General features: G+C 42.4%; 1 protein-coding gene across 50 annotated transcripts in view; it reads left to right on the top strand.

Moving 5' to 3' along the window:
• Window positions 1-22,900, top strand: part of ANK2 (ankyrin 2) — a 581,571-nt gene that overhangs the window by 376,256 nt on the left and 182,415 nt on the right. For all 50 annotated transcript variants that reach the window (XM_043512995.1, XM_043512994.1, XM_043512996.1 and 47 more), the window contains exons 3-4: window positions 6,463-6,561; window positions 9,178-9,276. In XM_043512995.1, the coding sequence (XP_043368930.1) occupies window positions 6,463-6,561; window positions 9,178-9,276 (198 nt within the window). The remainder of the gene's footprint in view (window positions 1-6,462; window positions 6,562-9,177; window positions 9,277-22,900) is intronic.

The following is a 22,900-nucleotide window of genomic DNA, read 5'->3' on the forward strand; positions in this document are numbered from 1 at the left end:
GCTTGAATAGAGACTGGGAATGGATGAGTCATTACACAAAGTAAAACTATTTCCCCATGGTATTTCTCCCTCCCACCCCACCCCCCACTGTTCCTCTGATATTCTTGTTAACTGCTGGAATTAGCCTACCTTGCTTGTCACCATGAAAGGTTTTCCTCCTTCCCCCCCCCCCCTGCTGCTGGTGATGGCTTATCTTAAGTGATCACTCTCCTTACAGTGTGTATGATAAACCCATTGTTTCATGTTCTCTGTGTGTGTGTATATAAATCTCTCCTCTGTTTTTTCCACCAAATGCATCCGATGAAGTGAGCTGTAGCTCACGAAAGCTTATGCTCTAATAAATTTGTTAGTCTCTAAGGTGCCACAAGTACTCCTTTTCTTTTTGCGAATACAGACTAACACGGCTGCTACTCGGAAACCAGTGGTAGTGTTGTGTGTGAGTGATAAGTCAGTAGGTTCACATAGCTTCATGAATTCACAGACTGAAAAAGGATTAGAAGGGAGATGTCTGTACTTTCACAGCCTCATACAATTTCCCCCTTTTTTTAGATTTTCTCCTTTATTTCTTTAAGATATTTTTGGGGGAATATCCAGGCGGTTGGGAAGCCATGTGCTCCTGTCTACTCTGTGCCTCTCCCTGAATCTTTCCCTCTAGAGGGAGAACTTCTGCACGCTTTGTGCTGTTCCCTAACTCCTCGTGGCTTTCTCCATGGTTGGGAATGCATGCGTAGTCTTTTCAGTTTTGACCCAGAATGTAAGGAGACATGTTTGTGAGCAAGATCGTGTTTATATATATCCTGGACAGAGAAAAAACTCATTAAATTCCATAAGAATTATGCTGTGGCGAGATGTAGTGGCACTCTTCACTCAGCCACAACATAGAATGGAGTGCAGCATCTGCATGTGGGAGCCTTATTTTCCACTGTGTTTACAACTTCTTCAGAATTGCCCTGGTAGTACACAATCCCATATGCACATGGCTTCAAGCTTCAGTGCATGGGTCACATTCTCCACTGACTTACACCCCATTGGACCTAACTAACTACAGCAGGGTTGAACAGGAGGGAAGTCGGTGACAAATTGGGCCTGATTCTTCACTTTGTCATTCTAGTTTAACACGGTCATAAATCCATAGATTGCAATAGAATTGCAAGAAATAAACAGAAGTAACATACAGTGTTGAATCAGGTATACGTCTTGAATTCTCTTTTACCATCCCAGGCTGAAACTTGAATTGCAACAGAGCAGGACATTGACTTTTAATTTTCGCACTTTATTTCCCCTCCCCCCCCCACCAAAAGGAGAGTTTGTCTGTGGTGGGACCAATATCCTGCCAGCCAAAATCCTTCTGGTTCATAAGTGACCAAACCAAAACAACCATTATCAGTGTCTTTTGAGCACATAAATAATAATACCTTGACATTTTTTAACAATTTTATTCCGAGGATCTCAAAGTACTTTATAAATTCAATAAGCAAGATTCCCAAACACCTTATGGCATATTATTCTCTATATTTTACAGATGGGTTAACTGAGGTACAGAAAAATTAAGAGACTTGTCACAGAATATCAGTGGTTAGATATTGAAATCCAACAAAAGAACTCCCAGCTGTGTGCTCTGACAATTAGACATTTCTGCCTCTGCTGGAAATCTTACAAAGTTTCTTTCTGTTTGGAAAATATAAAGCAATTTTCATATGGACTAAGTTCACCAGGTGATTCATCCCGCCCTGTTCTATTGGAACCAACAGAACTGCAGTAGTACTAAAACCCTGTTGTTATCATACCCAGCAGAGGCAACCAGAATGAACTGCAATGCATTAAAAGTTAAATGAGAACATCTTAAATGATCAAAATATTTTGGTTTTGAAAATAGATTTTAGTTTCATTATTGTTTTGCAGTGTTTTTTAGCTGTGTTGGTCCCAGGGTGGTATTAGAAAGACCAGGTGGGTGAGGTAATATATTTTTTTTTTATTGGCCCAATTTCTCTCTCTTTCATTGACTTCACTGAGGCTTTTTTCACAAATCCTTTCAGCCTTTGACTGATTCTGACTTTGGGGGTTTGTCTACCAAGAGACTTAGTGTGTGGCACACTAGTTTAAGTACTAACTGGCTACATGGACCCTGCACACTAAACATTCCATAGTTGCCTTTTGAGACAGGAGTATGCCAAAGTGCATTACAGAATTTTTAGTGCACAGTAGCAGGGCCACACAGCGATGTAGTGCTTAGAAAGTAAGTGTGCTTTAGAATCACACCCTGGCTGTCCAGACGCTAAGTCTCCATGCAGACAAGCACTGAGTGTCCTGAGACAGCCGTGGGAAGTAATATGGGCTAGAAAGATCCTGAACATCACTGACAAAGTGCTGAACACCCACTGCTTCCACTAAAGTTAATGGGAGTTGCAAGTGTTCATCATTTTGTAAAAAGAAAAGGAGTACTTGTGGCACCTTAGAGACTAACAAATTTATTTGAGCACAAGCTTTCGTGAGCTACAGCTCACTTCATCGGATGCATACCAATTTGTTAGTCTCTAAGGTGCCACAAGTACTCTTTTTCTTTTTGCGAATACAGACTAACACGGCTGCTACTCTGAAACCTATCATTTTGTAGCATGTCAGGAAGTGAAAGGGATAAGTCTATTGAATTACATTTCTATTTTCTAATGTCATGAAAGACCTAAAGCAAAATGTGCACTTTCAATCTGAAATGAGCACAAAAAAGTTGTTGTTCCTTAGGGTAGAAGCAAACATTTACCTAAATCACATAGGCAAATATTCACAAATGTAAGGATGTTTTCACACTTGATTCAAACTTTTTTTTTTTCCACAGAATGTATGTTTTGATTTTGGTTACCCTGTCAGTAAACCATCTTCACCAGAAGAAGAGTGGGACTTTCTAGAGTTACCAAGCAACCCTCTGCCCTTCACAGTTGCTCAGAGACATGGTTGTTTCATTAGTAAAGAATGATGCTGAATACAGGTTAAGTTGAACAGGGAACTTTATTAAATCCTGTGCACTGCTCTTCCCATGTGGCTAAGTTGCTTCCAACCTAACCATCCATTCATAAGTCTTGTCCTAATAATCCCTCCAGGAAACACAAACCCTCTGACTCCAGTTCCACTGATCATGATACAGTGGTAGTTAAACTACCTGTGCCCCGTATACACCAGTGCTTCTAGTTTGCTAATGCCATTGGAGTTTTACTGGCATTAGACCATCACTGCTGGAAGTGCTAGTTCAGATGAAACCTAAGACCAGCTATGAAGAAAGCTTGCATCAACAATCCTTTAATTTGAAGGATAAAGCATATTATACAAGGGACCAATTCTACTCCCATTGACTTTGGTGGGAAACATTTCCAGCCAAAAGCTAAAACTTCAGAGCTAATCTTATTTAAAAAAAAAGACGACATTTGGCTAAGTGTTGGAACAGGTTGGCAATTTCTAAGCCTTTCATAGAAACGCATAGATTCCTTTGTGGATGTAGGGAAATTATTTAAGTAATCACCGCTGAATAGTACTCTTGCAAACTCAGCAGGAGATAAGGGGTTGAAACCTCTTTCTTATAGATAGAGGGAATTTGAATCTAGTAGAGAGGGGGTCGCTTCAGGGAAACCCTTGTACAGCCAAGGTTGAGGAGAAGGTTTAGGGTTATGTTCTTTAATTATTGTGAGAGTTAGCAATGAAGCCAAACCCCAGGAAAGAGGTAATTATGCTGTGTACTTACTTTGTCAGGATTAAGACAGAAGTCCTTCTGCTTTCAAATGTTGTTTAGCATATGACTAGTTTAAAGAAAATCCCACACACTTTTTTTTTTTGACCAGAAGGCTGCTTGTTCGTTCATTCCAAGCCTTTAGCACCTCCAACCAGCTTAGAAACAAGAAGTTTCAGAAAGCATTGTTGCTCCAGCATGCTGGAATTCAGCTGACTGGAGCAGGGAAGCCACTTTGTTTACAGACCTTCCATCATAAGAAATAGCAGGGATAAGTCCTGTGGGCAGAAGAATAATTACAACATTGACTCTGGATGGGGCGGAACGAAGCTCAATTTAAAAATGTACAGTTGTGCAGGTACTACTACAAAAGGATGCAGTGCTTTCTTCTGATATTTTAGTTAAAAAAAAAAAAGAACAAAAACAGTTGAGCTATTTACGTTTGTACAGCAGGTACTGCATAGTCTTTCTCTCATCTTTTCATTGCCCCTTATTTTTATTTTATTGCATTTTATGTTGCAAACATTTTAAATGAATATTATGCGAAATTCCATACATTTCAATGAGATTTCACATAATCTAATCATTGTATTGGGGTACCTAATATGATATACCTAATATGATATAATTAGGCATGTATCATAAGGTATACATTAAAATATTTTAACACAGAATGGTGTCACTTTTTGTGTGGTGAAGCTGCTGTCCTTCCACTCTGCAGAGTATTAAAATATAGGATCTCTTGTTCCTGGCTATTTGCAGTCACAGGAACGTGTGGACGTATGTCACAAGCACTCACATCACATTCTTTTTGTCCTACCCTACTACTTCACTCTTTTTTCATTGTGTGAGGATTGTAGTATGTTAGCCATTGTCTGTATACTAAGACCTTTTGTTGTAATAAAACAGTTGTATACAACTGTAAGGGACAAAATCTCACTTTCCATTCCTGCACATAGAGTTCATTTGATTCTGAGTCTGTGGGATCACACCCAAGTATAATTATCTGACCTAAAATAATTAGAAGAACACTATACCTGTCTACTTACAGAATATGATTTTCAAAACTTTACATCACTGTACATAGCAATATGGTCCCATGATACCAGTAGTGTTAGAAAGAAACTGGTATGTATGTATGTATAATCAACTTTATGACAAAAGCTCAAGTCAGTTTAATAAGAAGGCATAGTACCTGCTGCTGATTGTGAGTTAAGTAAACACATCTATCAAGTCTGCAGATCAATTTAGTGTAGCTCCTTCTGACTTTCAGTGCAGGACAGTATATTTTAGTGTGCTAAAAGAATTAATGAGACTTGTACAATGCCAGCAAACATCACAAATGTACAGGGTACATTTCCAAAGCTTAAAACCAGTACAGTGGGCCAGATTTATTCCTGCTGTAACTCCACTGAATATAACCTCAAAATCTGCTCACCTGAACACAGGATCCAGTGGTGTTACTTCAGAAATGAATCTAGCTCTTTCTGTTTACAGCCACTAGGCCTAGTGCCATTAAGTGTCTCCTCTCAGGAGCTGAGTGCTGTGAAATTCCAGCAGGAATTGCAGACCTGAGCTGTCTGTGATTGATGAACGAATAAAGACCAGAAGGATGCTTGTTCGTTCATTCCAAGTCTTTAGTGCCTCCAACCAGCTTAGAAACAAGAAGTGTGACGAATATTATATAACCCTCAACTGGCTGTAGACTGAGTGTCATTTATGATGCTTGCAATATGGCAAAACAACAGAGTGCTTGAGGGCAGTGGCAGTATTTATGTCTATCACCTGGCTGATGTACTGTGAAGATCATCATAGGGCTGTGAAAAATAGGTTTGCAATTTAAGGGGAAGGTTTGGGGGTGAGATGTGGGGTTTTGAAAGGGCGATGTTTTATGGGGGGCATTTATTTGGGGCTTGAGCCACGGGGTGGGTTTATTTGGGGGAGATGGGGGTTGGGATGGTGGGGAGATGCGTGGGGGACTGTGGCAGGAGGAGGTTTTATGGGGTTTGGTTTTACTTATGGGAGGGCTATGGTGTGTTTATTTGGGGACGGGTTGCAGGGAGTTGGAGGGGTTTAAGCAGGAGCTGGGAAGGTTGGGGGTTTGTTGGGTACTGTGGGAGAAATGGGTTGGAGTGCTATGGCAGGAGTAGGTTGAGTGGGGAGCTGTGGGAGGAAAGGTATTTGGGGAAAGGGGGCGGTATGTGAGTGCAGGTTGCTATGTGGCAATGTGGGTGGCCACAGCTGGCTGTGGCTCTGTTTGGCTCCCTCCTCCTCAGTCCCTTTCCCCCTCTGCTCTCCTCTGTCAGTCTTTGCTTGCTCCCTCCCTCCCTTGCAGGCACCAGCCCCGGCTCTACTCATTGGCACGGGGGGAGGGATGGACTTGCTGCCACACTATGGCATGAAAGAATGAGATGAGCTCAGATAATATGGTAATGAGGGCCAGAGAAGTATCCAAGATAGTCCTGTTAGTGAATACAGAGTTATCAAATAGGGGGATATTTGCCTGCTGCAAAATATGGTTTTAATTATGTCCTTGTTGCCATGAGAGAAGTGTTGTTACTGGAGGAGCTTTGTCACAGAGTACTTGAGCTCAACTACTGTAGTAAGAAAATTGGGGCTTATGCTGACATAACTAGAAGGTGAACCAATATTCTGGACATTAATCTTCATTTTTTACTTGGAGAAAGTGTGCATGTGTATCTTTACAAATGTGGTATTTTTGACTGGTATGGCCCTTTTGCTTACAGAATGGACTCAATGCCCTACACCTGGCTGCCAAAGAAGGCCATGTGGGACTGGTACAGGAGTTACTGGAAAGAGGGTCAGCAGTGGATTCAGCTACTAAGGTAATATGTGCATGTTTGTTTAGTTTATTTACAAAGCAAAGAGATGAAAGAACTAGAAGTAGATATTTCCCCTTGTTATCCGATGGGCAGTACAAATAGTCAGGAAATTTTCAAAAAACTGCAATATAAGAGTATAATATTAAGATAAATACCTCTTTGATAAAGTATAAGGTGTTAATTTCTTTCTAAACCACAGGACCAGATCTTTCACTGGTGCAAATCAGTTTACCTTCATTGACTTCAACTTATGAGTTTGATACAGAAATTAAAGGGTTGAAATTATGTGCCCTGTGTTATACAGGAGGTCAGACTAGGTGATCACAATGGTCTCTTCTGGCCTTAAAATCTGTGAATCTATGAATCATCTGAGGCTCCTAGGCTATAAATGAAGATGAGGACTGAGAAGTGTGTGTACGGTGGGAGCCCTTAAAGTTTCACTATCATGAAAAAATTTACCCTTTTTTTAGTGGCGTTTTTCATTAGAGAGACAAGGAATATAGTTGACCAACAGTAGACTATATCAGAATAGTGAAAATGTATAAGTATAACATCTGCAGGTCTCTATGTACACTGCAATACAATGGAATCAAGTTCTGCAGCAATAACTTCTATAGTGTAATTCATCAATGTTATTCTCAGTAATGACTAATTCTAAGGAAGGGTTTTCAGCTGTTCTCTGTAGATACCTGAGCTGTATGACCTTCAGCATACATTGTTGTTGTCTAGGTGGTCTGGAACAGAATCTCTTTTCCCTACCCAGTGCATGCCACAGAATGGGGAACATTGTAGTCAGCTTCAGCAGTTCATTTTCTCAGTTCTCTGGAGCTGATCTATTCTCTAAGCATCCCAGGTGACCAGTCTGTACATCTGATTACACCTGCTCCTTTTCTGCAAGCTGGACTCTAGCCCTTTCTCCCTGACCCCTTTCCTATCTGGTTCTGTAGAACAGTGAGAGAAGCATACACTGTAATCCCAGTAACTCCCCTGCAAGCACGTCCTAGCGGAGCAAAGAGAAGGTAAACAGTGCTGAGCACAATAATCCATTCTGCAGCAATAATGCTGAATTTTGTGGATTCTTGGGAAAATGCCCATTTCCACAACTGTACAATAACAGGGTTGATGGCACCGTGAGTCAGATGAATGGGGAAGATCCCTCCTCTCAGAGCTATTGTTTCTGGCTCTTTGCAGACTCAGATGGGCATTAATTATGCTCACTTCATATTTCCATGGTTATCTTTGCAACTATTAGGGCTAGAAATTGAATTTAAGAAAAACAAAAGCTGAAATTCTGGAGCACTATTCTACAGCAAAAAGTGAATTCTCTGGCACTGCAAATTATGGAGATGTAGTGTAACAGTTATTCACTTATTTTGGCTGATGAGTTCTGACATATGGGGTAATGTTTCTAGAATCTTCATCAAAATAAGTCTAGGCCCTCGCTCCAAACTGCTTCTCCCCACCCCATGGATACCTCATTGATGGAGACCTAAAGATTCCCTCATTTTACCTTTCTTTAATCCACCCCTCTGACCATGAGCCTTACATTGAACCATGTTTTTTTCTAGCCTAGATGGGACTCTTTTAATAGTACATTAGCATGTAATTGTTCAGTGAAACGATGTTAGATGTGGGATACTGCCTCCCTCAGGAACACCTTGGCTCCCAGTGGGACTGGGAATGAAATGCAAATCTCCAGCAAGGCTCTACTGCTCTAGCAGTTTCCCCCCATGTAACAGCAACCCTGCCTTCAGCTGAGAAGAGCTCTCTCCAGTGCCATTAATGCCAGTGGGAGTCCCTTAAGGACAATATGAGGTACTTCCTCCCCGCTTTGCCTGCTGCCTTCACCATTCTTCCAGCCCTGGTTACAGTCAATTCATTGTGTTCTTTCCTATGCACACTTTACTAAGTGCCAACAAGTAGAAAACAGAGTAAATTGTCTTTTCGTTACTTTCACATTTAGGTTTTATTTGTCTTTGGTAACCTGGTTATTTCAGCAAAGTACCTGGGGGGGAAGGATAGCGCAGTGGTTTGAGCTTTGGCCTGCTAAACCCAGGGTTCTGAGTTCAGTCCTTGAGGGGGCCATTTAGAGATATGGGGCAAAAATTGAGGATTGGTCCTGCTTTGAGCAGGGGGTTGGACTAGATGACTTCCTGAGGTCCCTTCCAACCATGATATTCTATGTACTCGGTATTCAGACTGTTCTTTCATCCATGTACAAGGAGATCTCACTTTATTGGGTCATGTAGGATGATTTAGAAGACTCTTAGATCTCTGCTCTCTTTTGGAGAGCACATCCACTGAGCTGAAGGAAAAACCTATCTACTCCAGTTCTTTGTCAAACATGAAATAAACCAGCAATTTGTTCCATGCACCAGCCAACCCCTATTCCAGAACTCCACCCAAAAGATTATGAGAATATATCCTGGGGAGTTAACATGACACAACCCCTTTGGAATGCCCTTTGGTGGCATATCCCAGCTCTGCCCCATGCAATGTCCACAATGCTGTGTACACTATAAGGTAAAACAGTGGCCTATGAAGTAATGCATGGAAGTAGTATTGTGTTCTGAATATCATAATGATTGTTAATGAGGGATCATTTCTTTTACATAACAGAAAGGGAATACAGCCCTGCACATTGCATCCTTGGCGGGACAGGCTGAAGTTGTCAAAGTTCTGGTTAAGGAAGGAGCCAATATTAATGCACAATCTCAGGTATGGTGATGTTTTCCCTCTATTGTAAGTATAATTTGGTGAAGTTTTGTAAAACAAACTTAAGGCAGTAGGCAGGCACTGAAGCAGGCAGGCACTGAAGTTTTCCCTGAAGCTAATCCTGACAAATCAACCCAGCCTTGACCTGTGTCATGGATGGTATTCCTTAGTATGTGACTGTGAGTATAAGTAACCAACTGTATAGAAAGAAGTCGTCTATTGGTTATGTGATGCATAAATTAGGATTGTTGTTGACTGAGATCACCAAAGAGAATTTTTCCTATGTATTCTAGCAAACCAGGAGCCTCAAATAATCCCACTATGCTAAGATGTTTTAAAATAATGTTTGTCTTAAATTCTGACCCTGTCAAGCTGCCTGGAATGGCTCAAAAGCAAGAGTATCCAGCTCAGGGCAGATGGTGAAGAAACAGGGCACAAACCCCAAACTGGTTGTGAGTTCTATACTTAGATTTCGCCAACTAAGAATCAAGTGTAAACCCCTCAAGCACTATAACAGCCTTAACATGGACTCACAGACAGTCCCCTGGGGTACTCTGATCTATCTTGCCGCCCAGGTTAGTTTGCCTTTGTGATAAATGGTCCCTTATGCCAAAAATCACAACAGCGTTCAAGTTAGTCCCAGTCCCAAAGGACCAGTCACTTACCCCAGATAAATTGCACCTTAGATCCTACACTAAAGACAATGCTTTTAACCAATCCTATAATAAACTAAATAGAGATTTATTAACTAAGAAAAATAAATTTGTTACGTACAAGGTTAAAGCAGGTAAACATACACATACACCCATGGGTTACAGTCTTAGGTTCCAAAAGGTAACAGAAGCTGCTGTAATATGAAAGCTCTGTATGTCTTCTAGAGCTAAAGCAGACTAAGCAGCCAGGCATCCTTTGCTTATGCTTAGATATATTTGCCCCTCAGAGTCCAGGTAGCATAAAGAAACCTAGTTCCTTCTTGTCCAGAATTTTTATTCCCTTTCCCCAGAGTTAAAGCTGATGAGATGAGTCCACTTGCATATCTCCTATTTGTGGTATGGAGGTGTGTGTGCAATCAACAAAGGCTTTTGTCTTCTGGTGTTCCACAGTGGCTTATCTGGTGTCTGTCTATCTTTTTTTGTTGGGCAAGAGATGACATCTTTTGTGCAAAACTAGTATTTCATACATGGTAATGCTTCTCTCATGATTGTGGGTTTCAGAGCAAACACTTAAATATTATCCTTATAACATAGGATACAGATATTATAAGTGAAATTAACAAGCATGCAGCAACTCACAAGCATTTCATGAAGTCTTTTCAGAATTTAACATGGCTTTAATTTAGCCCTCTGAAGTATAATTCATTTTTCTCACGGTCTTAGCTTGTAAAGCTACTGTACAAATATTACCAGCCATATTTTAAATTCAGCAGTAGTATTTAGCTTGATGACCTACTTCAGAGAATGCCAGTGGTTCACTATACATTGCATAATGATCTTATGCATAAAGATGCCAGATTCTTTAACACTCCGCCTACGTCAGGGGTTGCAGGGTCATGCCAGCAGCTTCTGGTGAGCCCACCCCCTCCCTCCAGATAAGCACCGCTGTGCACCCTAATCTCCTGCCCCAACCTGGAGCCTACTCCCATACCCAAATTGCTGCTAGCCCAGGGACTGCCCGATTCTTCAGGCAGCCCCTCACCCAGCCGCACCGGCTGCTGCAAAAGTCATGGAGATCATGTAGGTTTCAGAGTAGCAGCCGTGTTAGTCTGTATTCGCAAAAAGAAAAGGAGTACTTGTGGCACCTTAGAGACTAACAAATTTATTAGAGCATAAGCTTTCGTGAGCTACAGCTCACTTCATCGGATGCATTTGGTGGAAAAAACAGAGGAGAGATTTATATACACACACACACAGAGAACATGAAACAATGGGTTTATCATACACACTGTAAGGAGAGTGATCACTTAAGATAAGCCATCACCAGCAGCGGGGGGGGGGGGAAGGAGGAAAACCTTTCATGGTGACAAGCAAGGTAGGCTAATTCCAGCAGTTAACAAGAATATCAGAGGAACAGTGGGGGTGGGGTGGGAGGGAGAAATACCATGGGGAAATAGTTTTACTTTGTGTAATGACTCATCCATTCCCAGTCTCTATTCAAGCCTAAGTTAATTGTATCCAGTTTGCAAATTAATTCCAATTCAGCAGTCTCTCGTTGGAGTCTGTTTTTGAAGCTTTTTTGTTGAAGGATAGCCACTCTTAGGTCTGTGATCGAGTGACCAGAGAGATTGAAGTGTTCTCCAACTGGTTTTTGAATGTTATAATTCTTGACGTCTGATTTGTGTCCATTCATTCTTTTACGTAGAGACTGTCCAGTTTGGCCAATGTACATGGCAGAGGGGCATTGCTGGCACATGATGGCATATATCACATTGGTAGATGCGCAGGTGAACGAGCCTCTGATAGTGTGGCTGATGTGATTAGGCCCTATGATAGTATCCCCTGAATAGATATGTGGACAGAGTTGGCAACGGGCTTTGTTGCAAGGATAGGTTCCTGGGTTAGTGGTTCTGTTGTGTGGTGTGTGGTTGCTGGTGAGTATTTGCTTCAGATTGGGGGGCTGTCTGTAAGCAAGGACTGGTCTGTCTCCCAAGATCTGTGAGAGCGATGGCTCGTCCTTCAGGATAGGTTGTAGATCCTTGATGATGCGTTGGAGAGGTTTTAGTTGGGGGCTGAAGGTGATGGCTAATGGCGTTCTGTTGTTTTCTTTGTTGGGCCTGTCCTGTAGTAGGTGACTTCTGGGTACTCTTCTGGCTCTGTCAATCTGTTTCTTCACTTCAGCAGGTGGGTATTGTAGTTGTAGGAATGCATGATAGAGATCTTGTAGGTGTTTGTCTCTGTCTGAGGGGTTGGAGCAAATGCGGTTATATCGTAGCGCTTGGCTGTAGACAATGGATCGAGTGGTATGATCTGGATGAAAGCTAGAGGCATGTAGGTAGGAATAGCGGTCAGTAGGTTTCTGATATAGGGTGGTGTTTATGTGACCATCGCTTATTAGCACCGTAGTGTCCAGGAAGTGGATCTCTTGTGTGGACTGATCCAGGCTGAGGTTGATGGTGGGATGGAAATTGTTGAAATCATGGTGGAATTCCTCAAGAGCTTCTTTTCCATGGGTCCAGATGATGAAGATGTCATCAATGTAGCGCAAGTAGAGTAGGGGCATTAGGGGACGAGAGCTGAGGAAGCGTTGTTCTAAGTCAGCCATAAAACTGGCATACTGTGGGGCCATGCGGGTACCCATCGCAGTGCCGCTGATTTGAAGGTATACATTGTCACCAAATGTGAAATAGTTATGGGTCAGGACAAAGTCACAAAGTTCAGCCACCAGGTTAGCCGTGACATTATTGGGGATACTGTTCCTGACGGCTTGTAGCCCGTCTTTGTGTGGAGATCATGTAAAGTCACAGAATCTGTGACCTCTGACAGACACAGCCTTAATCATGAACTAATTTGGAGGCTAGTTATCATGAACCAATCACATCTTCATAGAAAGAAAGTTAATGGCATTAAAAGATTAAGGGCCAAACCTTTCTCTTCTCTGTAGGTTCTTATATTACACTGATCACTGCATTATCTGAGTGCCTTCCAGAGTCAATATTTGGCACTGGTGAGGCCTGAGAGAGAGTACTGTGTTGAGTTTTGGGCACCACACTTTAAAAAAGATAGGGACAAACTGGAGAGGGTCCAGAGGAGAGAAATAAAAATTAGAGATTTAGACGTATGAGACAACATGACCTATAAGAACAGGATGAAAGTATTGGGCATGTTTAGTCAAGAGAAGAGGAGAAGAAGGACCCTATAAGTCTTTAAATATGTAATAGGTTGTTATAAAGAGGATAGTGAGCAGTTGTTGACCCATGGCCACCAAGAGTACAACAAGAAGTAATCTTATTTTGCAGCAAGGGAGATTTAGTTGAAATATTAGGGAAAACTTTGTTAACTATTGGGACAGTTACCAAGGGAGATTGTGGAATCCCCATCATTGAAGGTTTTTAAGAACAGGATATCCAAGTTGTATTTAATGCTGCTGAGTATGGGGAGATGGAATAGATGATATCTTGAAGTCCCTTCCAGTTCTACTTTTCTGTTGTTCTGTAAAAGCATGAATAACTCAGAACAGGTCATTGTCAGCCAAGATGAAATGGTGTCTCCTAGCCAACCAGAGATGAAAGAAAATATTACTCATTGATGCTGCTCTCTGAGAGGTCAGCATCAGCAAGGAATCCAAGAGTATTCCTAAACTATAAACTAAATTAACCAATTCTGGGTGTGTACCTTCAACCAAAGGAGATTACGCCATGACGGCAAGCTCTGCCCATTAGCTTCACCTCTTTCTTCCTCAGGTTCAGTTTCAGCCACCTGTTCCTTATCCATGAGCGTATCTCATCCAAGCACAGGGCCATGTTGGTGGTGGTCATATGTGGTGAAGGATAGGTACAACTGCTTATCATCTGCTTGTTGCTGGCACTTGAAGCCATGTCATCCCCCCAGTTCACCTAGTGGCTTCATGGAGATGTTGAAAAGGACTGGAGAGAACCACGAGTAAGGGATCTAGTGAAAGAATTTCCCATCACTATATATTGGGTGGATCCCCTCCAGGAAGAACTCAAACCATTTTAGTGCATCACCCTCTACCCCTGCCATCTCTCCTTACATTGACAGACATCCCATTGGTTTGAATTAGAGGTTGACTGTCTCAGGTGTGCACTTCATTTCCTTGATTATGTACAAATAGACTAGACAAAATGCTGAGAATTGCACAGTAGGGAAGTAAGAAAGAAATGGGATAGATGATGTAATAGATCTTTCCCATTGCTAGCAAATTCTTATTATATCTGTGTGTATATACCTCAAGCAGTTAATGTAAAATAGACTTAAGTATCACCTGGAAAGTGGGCAAAAGGGATGGATGGTCTTTTGGTTAAGCACTGAACTAGGACTCAAAAGATTCAGGTTCTCTTCCTAGGTTTGCCGTAGACTTCCTGTGAGACCTTGGGCAAGTCACTTAATTTCCCAGGGCTTCAGTTCACCATTAATAAAATGATATTAATACTGCCCTTTTTCTCAACATTGCTGTGAGGTTCTCAGAAGCACACCTACACATAAATAAAACAGAAGAAACTAAACATTTAATGAAAGACCTAAATCTCTGGCTAAAAGTGTAGATTTTGTGGAGAAAAAAGATCATTATCAAGAGAATGGAAAAGAAGGTGATTGGAGAGAATAGTACCAAGAGAATACCAAATGATTTGTATCTAAACTTCCTAGACCCATAGGAAATACAAACAGAAAAAGGAGGGGGCTAAAAGGACAATGGAACAATTATCTCTAGAAAAGTGTTTTTAATAGACGTATTCAGAAAAAGACAAATCAAGAAATAAACAGGATGAATACAGTGAGTAAAGAGAGCCAAGTTATGAGGCCTCTGTAGTGGCTGAAATTCTGGGGCTCTGATTCTTAGACTTACCCTGTACTTCATTTTTAAAAATAGGCACCATATTAATAACATCTCAGTCTTTACTAAATTGCTGTTACTAAGGATGAATTACATAACCTCCTCAGCATCTCTGCTATTTCACACTTTATTTCTTTCAACCTCTGGTGAATACGATCTAGTGGTATAGAGTATTCTTGCCATAGAGTTTCTGAAGTTGTTCCATAACTTCCTCTTTAGAGACATCAGTATTTGTCAAGGTCACATTCCTATACCATAAAAATTTCCTTAGCAATAGAAATTTCCCACTGGCTTCTATATAGACTGATGGAGAAAGAGAGAGGAACTTCTCAATTGTCTTTTGTCCTTTTTTTCGTTGGATTTATAGAGTGGCTGCCATCAAAAATGTTTACACTTGCCAAAATTGATATCTGAAATACTATAGTTATTTCCTTAAACTTAGAATAAGGCAATAATGAGAGTATCTCAGGAAAATGCGGATTTTTGTTTAAATAGTGACCACAAAAGCACACAAACAATCTATTATCTCCCTATCTGATAGTGGCTGAGTCTGTGATTCTAAAGTTTTTGTTCTGTTTTGCCCTTCAGCCTTACAGGACCCATTTTTTCCCCATGAATTTTTATGCAAAACTTCCAATTTTTAAAATCTGCTACTTTAAAGTTAATAATCATCACTGTTAGTTTTAGAGAAGTGCTTCTCTATTCTGATAAAAAGCCTAATTGTGAAGTAATTATTAATGGAATGCTTATACTCTGACCCATGCATATTACTTGAGGAGTAATAGATACTGTCCTGAAATACTAAAATGAGTGGCTCTAAAATGCAATAATTTAGGATATAACAATTACCTATCCAAACTATGCCCAATTTATGCCATCCTGTTAATATAGTGTGCAATGGAATGATACATTTGCTCTTAATCATACAAATGTACTTTTTCCCCCTGGCTTCCTCCCTTGATTTGTGATCACATTCCCTCCGCAGTCAGGATGAAGTCATCCTGCTGACGTTCACATGTGTCAGACCTACTCTCTCCTTGATATGCTATGGGATGGTGTGATCTTTAGTAATGCACATTCCTTTCTCTTGGTGAGCTCAGTGATACTTGCCTATTGCTCTTTCTTGTAAGCATAAAGATAGACAATAGTTCATCACTTAATAGCACAAACATTACTTAGTAACCATCCTTCCAGCTTCCCTTCAGTTCATGAGGTAACTGCACAGGGAGGGAAATGAATGACTTCTGATCCAGAGTCTAGTCAATCCAGTAGAAAGACTCCCATTGACTTGGATCAGGTCTTTTGATTGCATTCTAAAACTTAACAATATGCTTTGACTTTGCATTGATTCTCAGACTGGTGTTGGAGGCAGTGGTTGCTTCATGGTTATAACAAGGTACATTTTCCTGTTTTATTGTCACGAATAATTTGCATCCAGTGCCAGTAAAAAATGAAACTCTGGTGAGATCAGATAATGTAGCTGAATTCATCTGAACTAAAAAGAGAGGTTGCATAAGATAGGGGATATAAGAGATTATACCAGAAAATTGTATATAGTAATACAATAATCGCAGTCATAGACACTTTTGGCACTTTTCATTCGCCAGAACACAAGTGCCAGTTTGAAGAACTGCAAAGCCAATCTCTAGCTCAAGGTATATCAAACTGAATTCCCTCCTAAATTTAGAAAAAGTGCCCTGGGTTATGGCTGAATCAGGAGCATTCTTGGTTCAGAGCCATGTAAACAGCATGGGCCATCCATTGCACAGAATCGTCGATACTGCCCACCAATTTGCTTCTTCCACAGCTGGAGCACTTCCTCACTCTGCTTCCTCATCTTCAGTTGTTCTTGTGCTTTGGGCCATTGCTGAACACAGTAATTGTTTGTCTCTTCCTTCTATCAGCGTGTGTCTGATTTTCAGACCTATAAGTAGGGCCCTACCAATATCACTCTCCATTTTGATCAGTATCATGGCCAGAGGATTTTAAAATTGGTCAATTTCACATTTTCACATGTTTACATCTGAAATTTCACAGTGTTGCTACCTTGGGGGTCCCAACCCAAAAGGTGCCTGGAGGTGGGTCTGATCACTTCCTCTCTTCCCCCAGAGTAGCCGTGCAGGGGATGGACAAGTCCTGTCCCTCCCCAGCCCAGCAGTGTCTCGCAGCTAGGAGTCCCCTGGCTGGTGCCTCCCGGCAGCAGAGGGAGATTGGGCCCACCTCCACAAGCCACCTCCAACTACATGAACCTCCAGGGCTTCTGCCCAGCACCAGAACTTCCTGCAGCAGGGAGAGGCACTTGGAGATGGGTCTGATCTCTCCCCAAGAGAGGCTATGCAGGCAATGGACAAGTCCTGTTCCTCCCGAGACATGCAGCTAGGAGCCCCCCCAGGTAGGGCGCTCCCAGCAGCACAGCAAGATCAGTTTTCATAGGGAAGGGCCTATTTCATGGACCATGACACATTTTTCACAGCCGTGAAATTGGTAGGGCCCTACCTATGAGAAGTGTAGCACCATTTCTCGGTCTTTGTTCAGGTGGCACAGCAGATAACCCATGAAAAGTGCCAGTTGTCTGAGTCAGTTGTGCTTCTAATCGGTAAGCTATTGTAAGCCTCCCACTACCTTCCCGTAGGTCATGTCATGTCACGTGACCTCAGAGGGTCAGAGATAGCGGATACGCATCCACTTCTGCCTGTCCTGAATTAGTCCTCACCCTCCTCCATATACACCCTGTTCCGTACAAGAGGCCTCCTCAGAGGCAAGTCCTGGCTGCCAATGCACTGGGGATCTATCTTTAAATTTCTAAATCTGAAGTTTACTCTAATGGAAACATTTTTTTAAAAATATGAACTGCCAGGCAAAGGGCTTTTTATTGGGGATAATGTTGTGCATTTGGAAAGTATATTTTAGTCTTGCGGAAAAGTACAGAGGATTCTAAAATAGCTACAATTCTTGGCACATATTATTTTCCACATGGGCTGAGTTAGAGAGGTTTGAATTTTAGGTGTCCAGTCTTTTAAACTTCAAGGAACAAACTTTCAGCAGGTGTTACTTGTATGTATGCAAATTTCTGATTTTCACCTATGTAATAATATCAATTTGAACTAATGGGCTTTTCTTCTACATGTGACAAAAAGGCAGATGGACCTATCCAACAATGGACTCTTTTCTTGATAAAACAGTGCCCTCTAGGCTTGACAGAAGGACTACCCCAAGCTCTGTTCTGCCATATGGAGTCACAAATATGTAAAGTGAAACTTATCTCTCCTTTCTTCATTAGTGGATGATTTCTGGCTCCAGTGTGATACAAAGTATGCTTGACAATCACCCACATTAGCAGCCATTTTTGGATTAAGTAGAACCTCACCACACCAAAGAGCCTGGCAGGTCAGGGAATCATTAACTTGCTATGGCAATATTCCAGCATCTGGTCCTATTGGTCTATCAAGACCAGAGTTCTGACTACAGCAGAATCCACAGTGCACCTACTGGTTCTCTCTCAATCTGATATTAGCAAAATGCTTTCTTTTTAGGAGGGAAACAAGAAGTTCTTGAAGGTGACCATTGCCTTCCTGGGCCTCATATCTTCTAGATCTCTGGGTATCGTGCAGAAAGATAGTCCTGTGGGCTCACATCTATGTGAGAAGCCTTCAGGCATAGCTCCTGTCAGGATGCTCATATTTTATTCAGAGTCTGCTGCATGGGGCCAGTAGTCCACTAACTGTGACAATATCCATACTGCAGTAGTCCTGATAGATAAATTTTCTGGAAAGAACTCCCCTGGAGCAACAACCACAGATGTCAATCTCCTGGACTGAGGAGCTCATCTTGATCATCACATATGCCAAAGGGGAAAATCGTTTGTCTCAAAACGATGAAATTCCACATCATTATACAGAATCAAAATGAAGAGCTTAGACTTGTGTCTGGTCTGAATAGGTAAGGAAAAGCCAGGACTGTAAATAGTGTGTAGTAGCTACAAAGGAATTGTAATATTTCAGAGCCCTTCATCTGATAGGAAAAAGCATCACCTCAAATTTTAAAATTTCTCTAGCAGAGTGTAGAGAAAAAAGCAGATAAGTAGTATGCTTTTAAATTTATAGAATCTTAGAAATGTAGGGTTGAAAGGGTCCTCAAGAAGTCATTGAGTCCGGCCCCTTTCAGTGAGGCAGGACCAAGTAAACCTAAACCATCCCTGCTAGGTGTTTGTCTAACCTGTTCCTAAAAATCTCCCATGATGGGGATTCCACATCTTCCCTTAGAACCCTATTTCAGATATTAACTACACTTATAGTTAGAAAGTTTTTCCTAATATCTAACCTATATCTCCCTTGCTGCAGCGTAAGCCCATTACTTCTTGCACAACCTTCAGTGGACATGGAGGTCCAATTGATCACAACCCGTACGTAACGTGTCTGAAGACTGTTATCAGGACCCCCCAGCCCAGTCGTCTTTTCTCAAGACTAAACATGCCCAGGTTTTTTTTTTACCCTTTCCTCATAGGCCGGGTTTTCTAAATCTTTTATAATTTTTGTTGCTCTCCCCTGGACTTTCTCCACTTAGTCCCCATTTTTCCTGAAGTGTGGCTCCCAGCATTGGACAATCTCCAGATGAAGCTTCACCAGTGCTGACTAGAGCAGGACAGTTACCTCCCATGTCTTACATATGACATTCCTGTTAGCTCACCCCAGAATTATATTGTGTTACGGCCAATGGTACACTCGGGGCTCCATTTAAAGGAGGAAGCCTGTCCTTGAATCACTAGATTATTTAGAGTGACCCAGATACTGAAATTGAGGATTAAGCAAATTGTTCCTCTCCAGAGCCTAATTGTGTTGTTAAAAGCCCTCCAATCTCTGCCCCTCCCCAGCCTCCTTTGAACTCGCATCAATTATTACTCTAGACCAGGGGTTGGCAACCTCTGGCATGCGTGCCAAACACGGCACGCAAATCAATTTTTAATGGGTGTGTGTGAGGAGGGTGCAGAAGTCAGGGCAGGGGTTGTGGGGGCGGGGTGCAGGGCCTGGCCTGGCCCGCTCTTTTCCCCCCACCGCCCTCTCCTTGTAGGGCAGGCAATCTTCCCCCTCCCCCTGCCTCTTCCCCCAGTGTGCTGGGTTCCTGCTCATCCTTCTCTCACTCCCTGTGGCAGATCAGCTGACGGCCCTCGCTATGAGTGGGAGAGGTAAAAGCGGAGCTGCAGCGTGCTATCTGCTCCAGGGACCTTGGGGAAGGAGGGCGGAATCAGAGCATATCCCCTACAGCCCATTGCCGTGATCCACTCAGGACAGGGGGCTGGGAGCACCCCCGCGACCCCACCCCACACCCGCAGCCCTCTGTCCTCACCCCTGAACCTTCCTCACACACACACAGCCCCGTGCCCTGACCCCAGCACCCCCCCCCCCACAACCCCTGCCCTGACTCTATGTGGACAGGGCCGTGACTCCAGACCGGCAGCGAGCTGAGTGGGCCCGGCAGCGGGGACCCTGGCTGGCAGGAGCCGGTGGATGGAACCCCAGACCGGCAGCGGGCTGAGCCTCTCAGCCCACTGCCAGTCTGGGATCCCGGCCACTGGCCTCGCTCAGCCCACTGCTGATCTGGGGTTCTGGCTGCCTGCCCCTTGCCAGCCGGGGTCCCAGCCGCAGGGCCAGCTCAGCCCGCTGCCGGCCTAGGTGAACAGAACCCCAGGCTGGCAACGGGCTGAGTGGGTCAGCAGCGTAAGATCAGCATTTTAATTAAATTTTAAATGAAGCTTCTTAAACATTTTGAAAACCTTGTTTACATACAACAATAGTTTAGTTATATAATATATAGACTTATAGAGAGAGACCTTCTAAAAAACATTAAAATATATTATTGGCATGCGAAACCTTAAATTAAAGTGAATAAATGAAGACTTGGCACACCACTTCTAAAAGGTTGCCGACCCCTGCTCTAGACATATTCTCATCTCAGTTTGCTGCCCTTATGGTGATCCTTCCAATTAAAAGCATTGGAGGAGTAGCTGCCCTGGTCTCTGAATCCCCTTTTCTTTATAAAGACAAGGAAATCCATAGGACAAAATGTCCAACCCAAGGTGATATCCCAGAGATAAATTTAAGGGGCTTGCTGGAGGTCCATATTAAATTCTGTCATCAAATTGAAGACATGGTTTAAATGATTCTCCTGCTTGTGATGGAGTCACTCCTCTCAGGATACTGCTGAATCTTCTATTTGAGAGGTTACTTCCCCCTTGAGTTTATAAAAATGCTCCTGAAGCAATTATTTTGTCTTTGGAATGGACCAGATTGCACCAGATTGCACCAGATTGCACCAGATTTGTGTTGGCAAATCCTGGTCACTCCACAAGGTGTTAACCCTTCTCCCCCCTTTTCTGATTGCACAAGTTGAACAATGTGCTTTACTATCAGTAAACTTGGTGGGTCCACTTTTCAAATAGTGTAAATCAAGATAGATACTTTGATTTCAATTTAGCAAAGCCAATTGACACCAGTGGAGGACCTGGCCCATTGTCTTTCAGTTTATTTTTCCAGCTAAATGAGGAACTGGGAAAGTCCCGCTGACAACCTGAGGATGCCTTTACAGTAGGTAAAAGTTCAAGCATCTTACTGTTTCATTTGCTTGTCTGGCATGTGTAGAAGATGGGTACATTTATGCAAGTTATTGTACCTGCTGACTATAAACCCAATTTACCACCAAAAGGTTTCTATTTTAAGAGGTTTAAACAAAGACAATGCATTAACAGTGACAAAAGGAGAGATTTCCTCATTCATCCTTTTTTCAATCTAGTTCAGGTTCCAACTGCCTTTTCTTCCTTGCAGCACGTATTGGTTTATACACAACAATGAGTATTCTTGATCACAAGGTATGATCTCAGCAAGTAAGGAGGAGGGATTCATTAGAATGCCTGAGAGTAAGAGATACCATGAATATAGGAAATGATGGAGAAAATACAGATGCTGCTGGCTACAGCAGTACGTAGTGGTGGTAAGATAGTGACTGTCACGTAGTGTTAGCTATTTGCAGAATTGTGTTAGGTTCACAGTCTCCCTGTGTAAATACTCTTAAGATATTCAGAAAGCAGCTAAACCAGTTTATGGTTTCATCCACATAACTACCATGCTGATCTGAAATGTGGGATTGGTTGGCTCGATCTCAACTGGACATGAAGATCTTAAGGATAACTGAGGGCACTCAGCCAGTTTTAGTGTGTCTCCATGGGGTCTCCGCTGCAGCCTCAGCAGGATTAAAACTGCTTCAAGGCTGGATTTACAGTTTAAAATAAACCATGGGCAAGTCCCAAGTTATTGCATCCAGGATCAATAGAAATCCATAGCATCGTGTAACCATCCCTGAAATTTTTTTTAAAACTGAATTCTTCAACGAGTCTTCAGATATACAGTAGCATAGTATTAAGCCTGCTTCGTGAAAAAACGCCTGTGAAAAGATGCTGGTTTATAGTTGCACCTTTACCTATATATTATTAATTACAAGATTCATTTTTTACAGGGACAGATTAAGGCAGTTTGGGGCCCTTGACACCATATTATAGATCCCCTGTAGCCCAGCACTGCACTTGGGCTGGCAATGGCAAGGGCTTCTGTCCCTTCCACTGGAGGCAAGGAGAATGATATGAGGCCCCTTTCTTCAATCCTGGAGTAACAGGACTCACTGCTTCCCAGAAACATCTGGGGTTGCAGCAGAGGGTCTAAGACAGTGGTTCTCAATTTATTTATCATGAGGCCCACAATGTGTTACCTGTGCCCCAGAAGTCGGGTGATGGGGCAGTGGCAGCCCAAACCGAGTCCCCGACCTCACAGGGCCGGCTGGGAGCCCTGGACCTCACTATGCAGGCCAGCCTTTAGCATACAGCTGAGCTGGGCCGCATGTGGGCCATGGGTTGAGAACCGTTGGTCTAAGATATAACACCTAGAGTTGGTGTTGAAAATGTCAATTTTTTGAAACTAAAACTTTTCACAAAAACGTATTTGTTTGGATTAAACTTTTTTCAGGAAGGTTTTTCAGGTTCAGAATGGAATTTCTGGTGTTTGTGTGTGTGTGAGACTCCAGAATAGCCAACAGACCAGTGAACAGGGTACTCATCAGGGATGTGGAAGAACCA

The sequence above is a fragment of the Dermochelys coriacea genome, chromosome 4 (genome assembly GCF_009764565.3).
Source record: "Dermochelys coriacea isolate rDerCor1 chromosome 4, rDerCor1.pri.v4, whole genome shotgun sequence".
NCBI classification, from domain to species: domain Eukaryota; kingdom Metazoa; phylum Chordata; order Testudines; family Dermochelyidae; genus Dermochelys; species Dermochelys coriacea.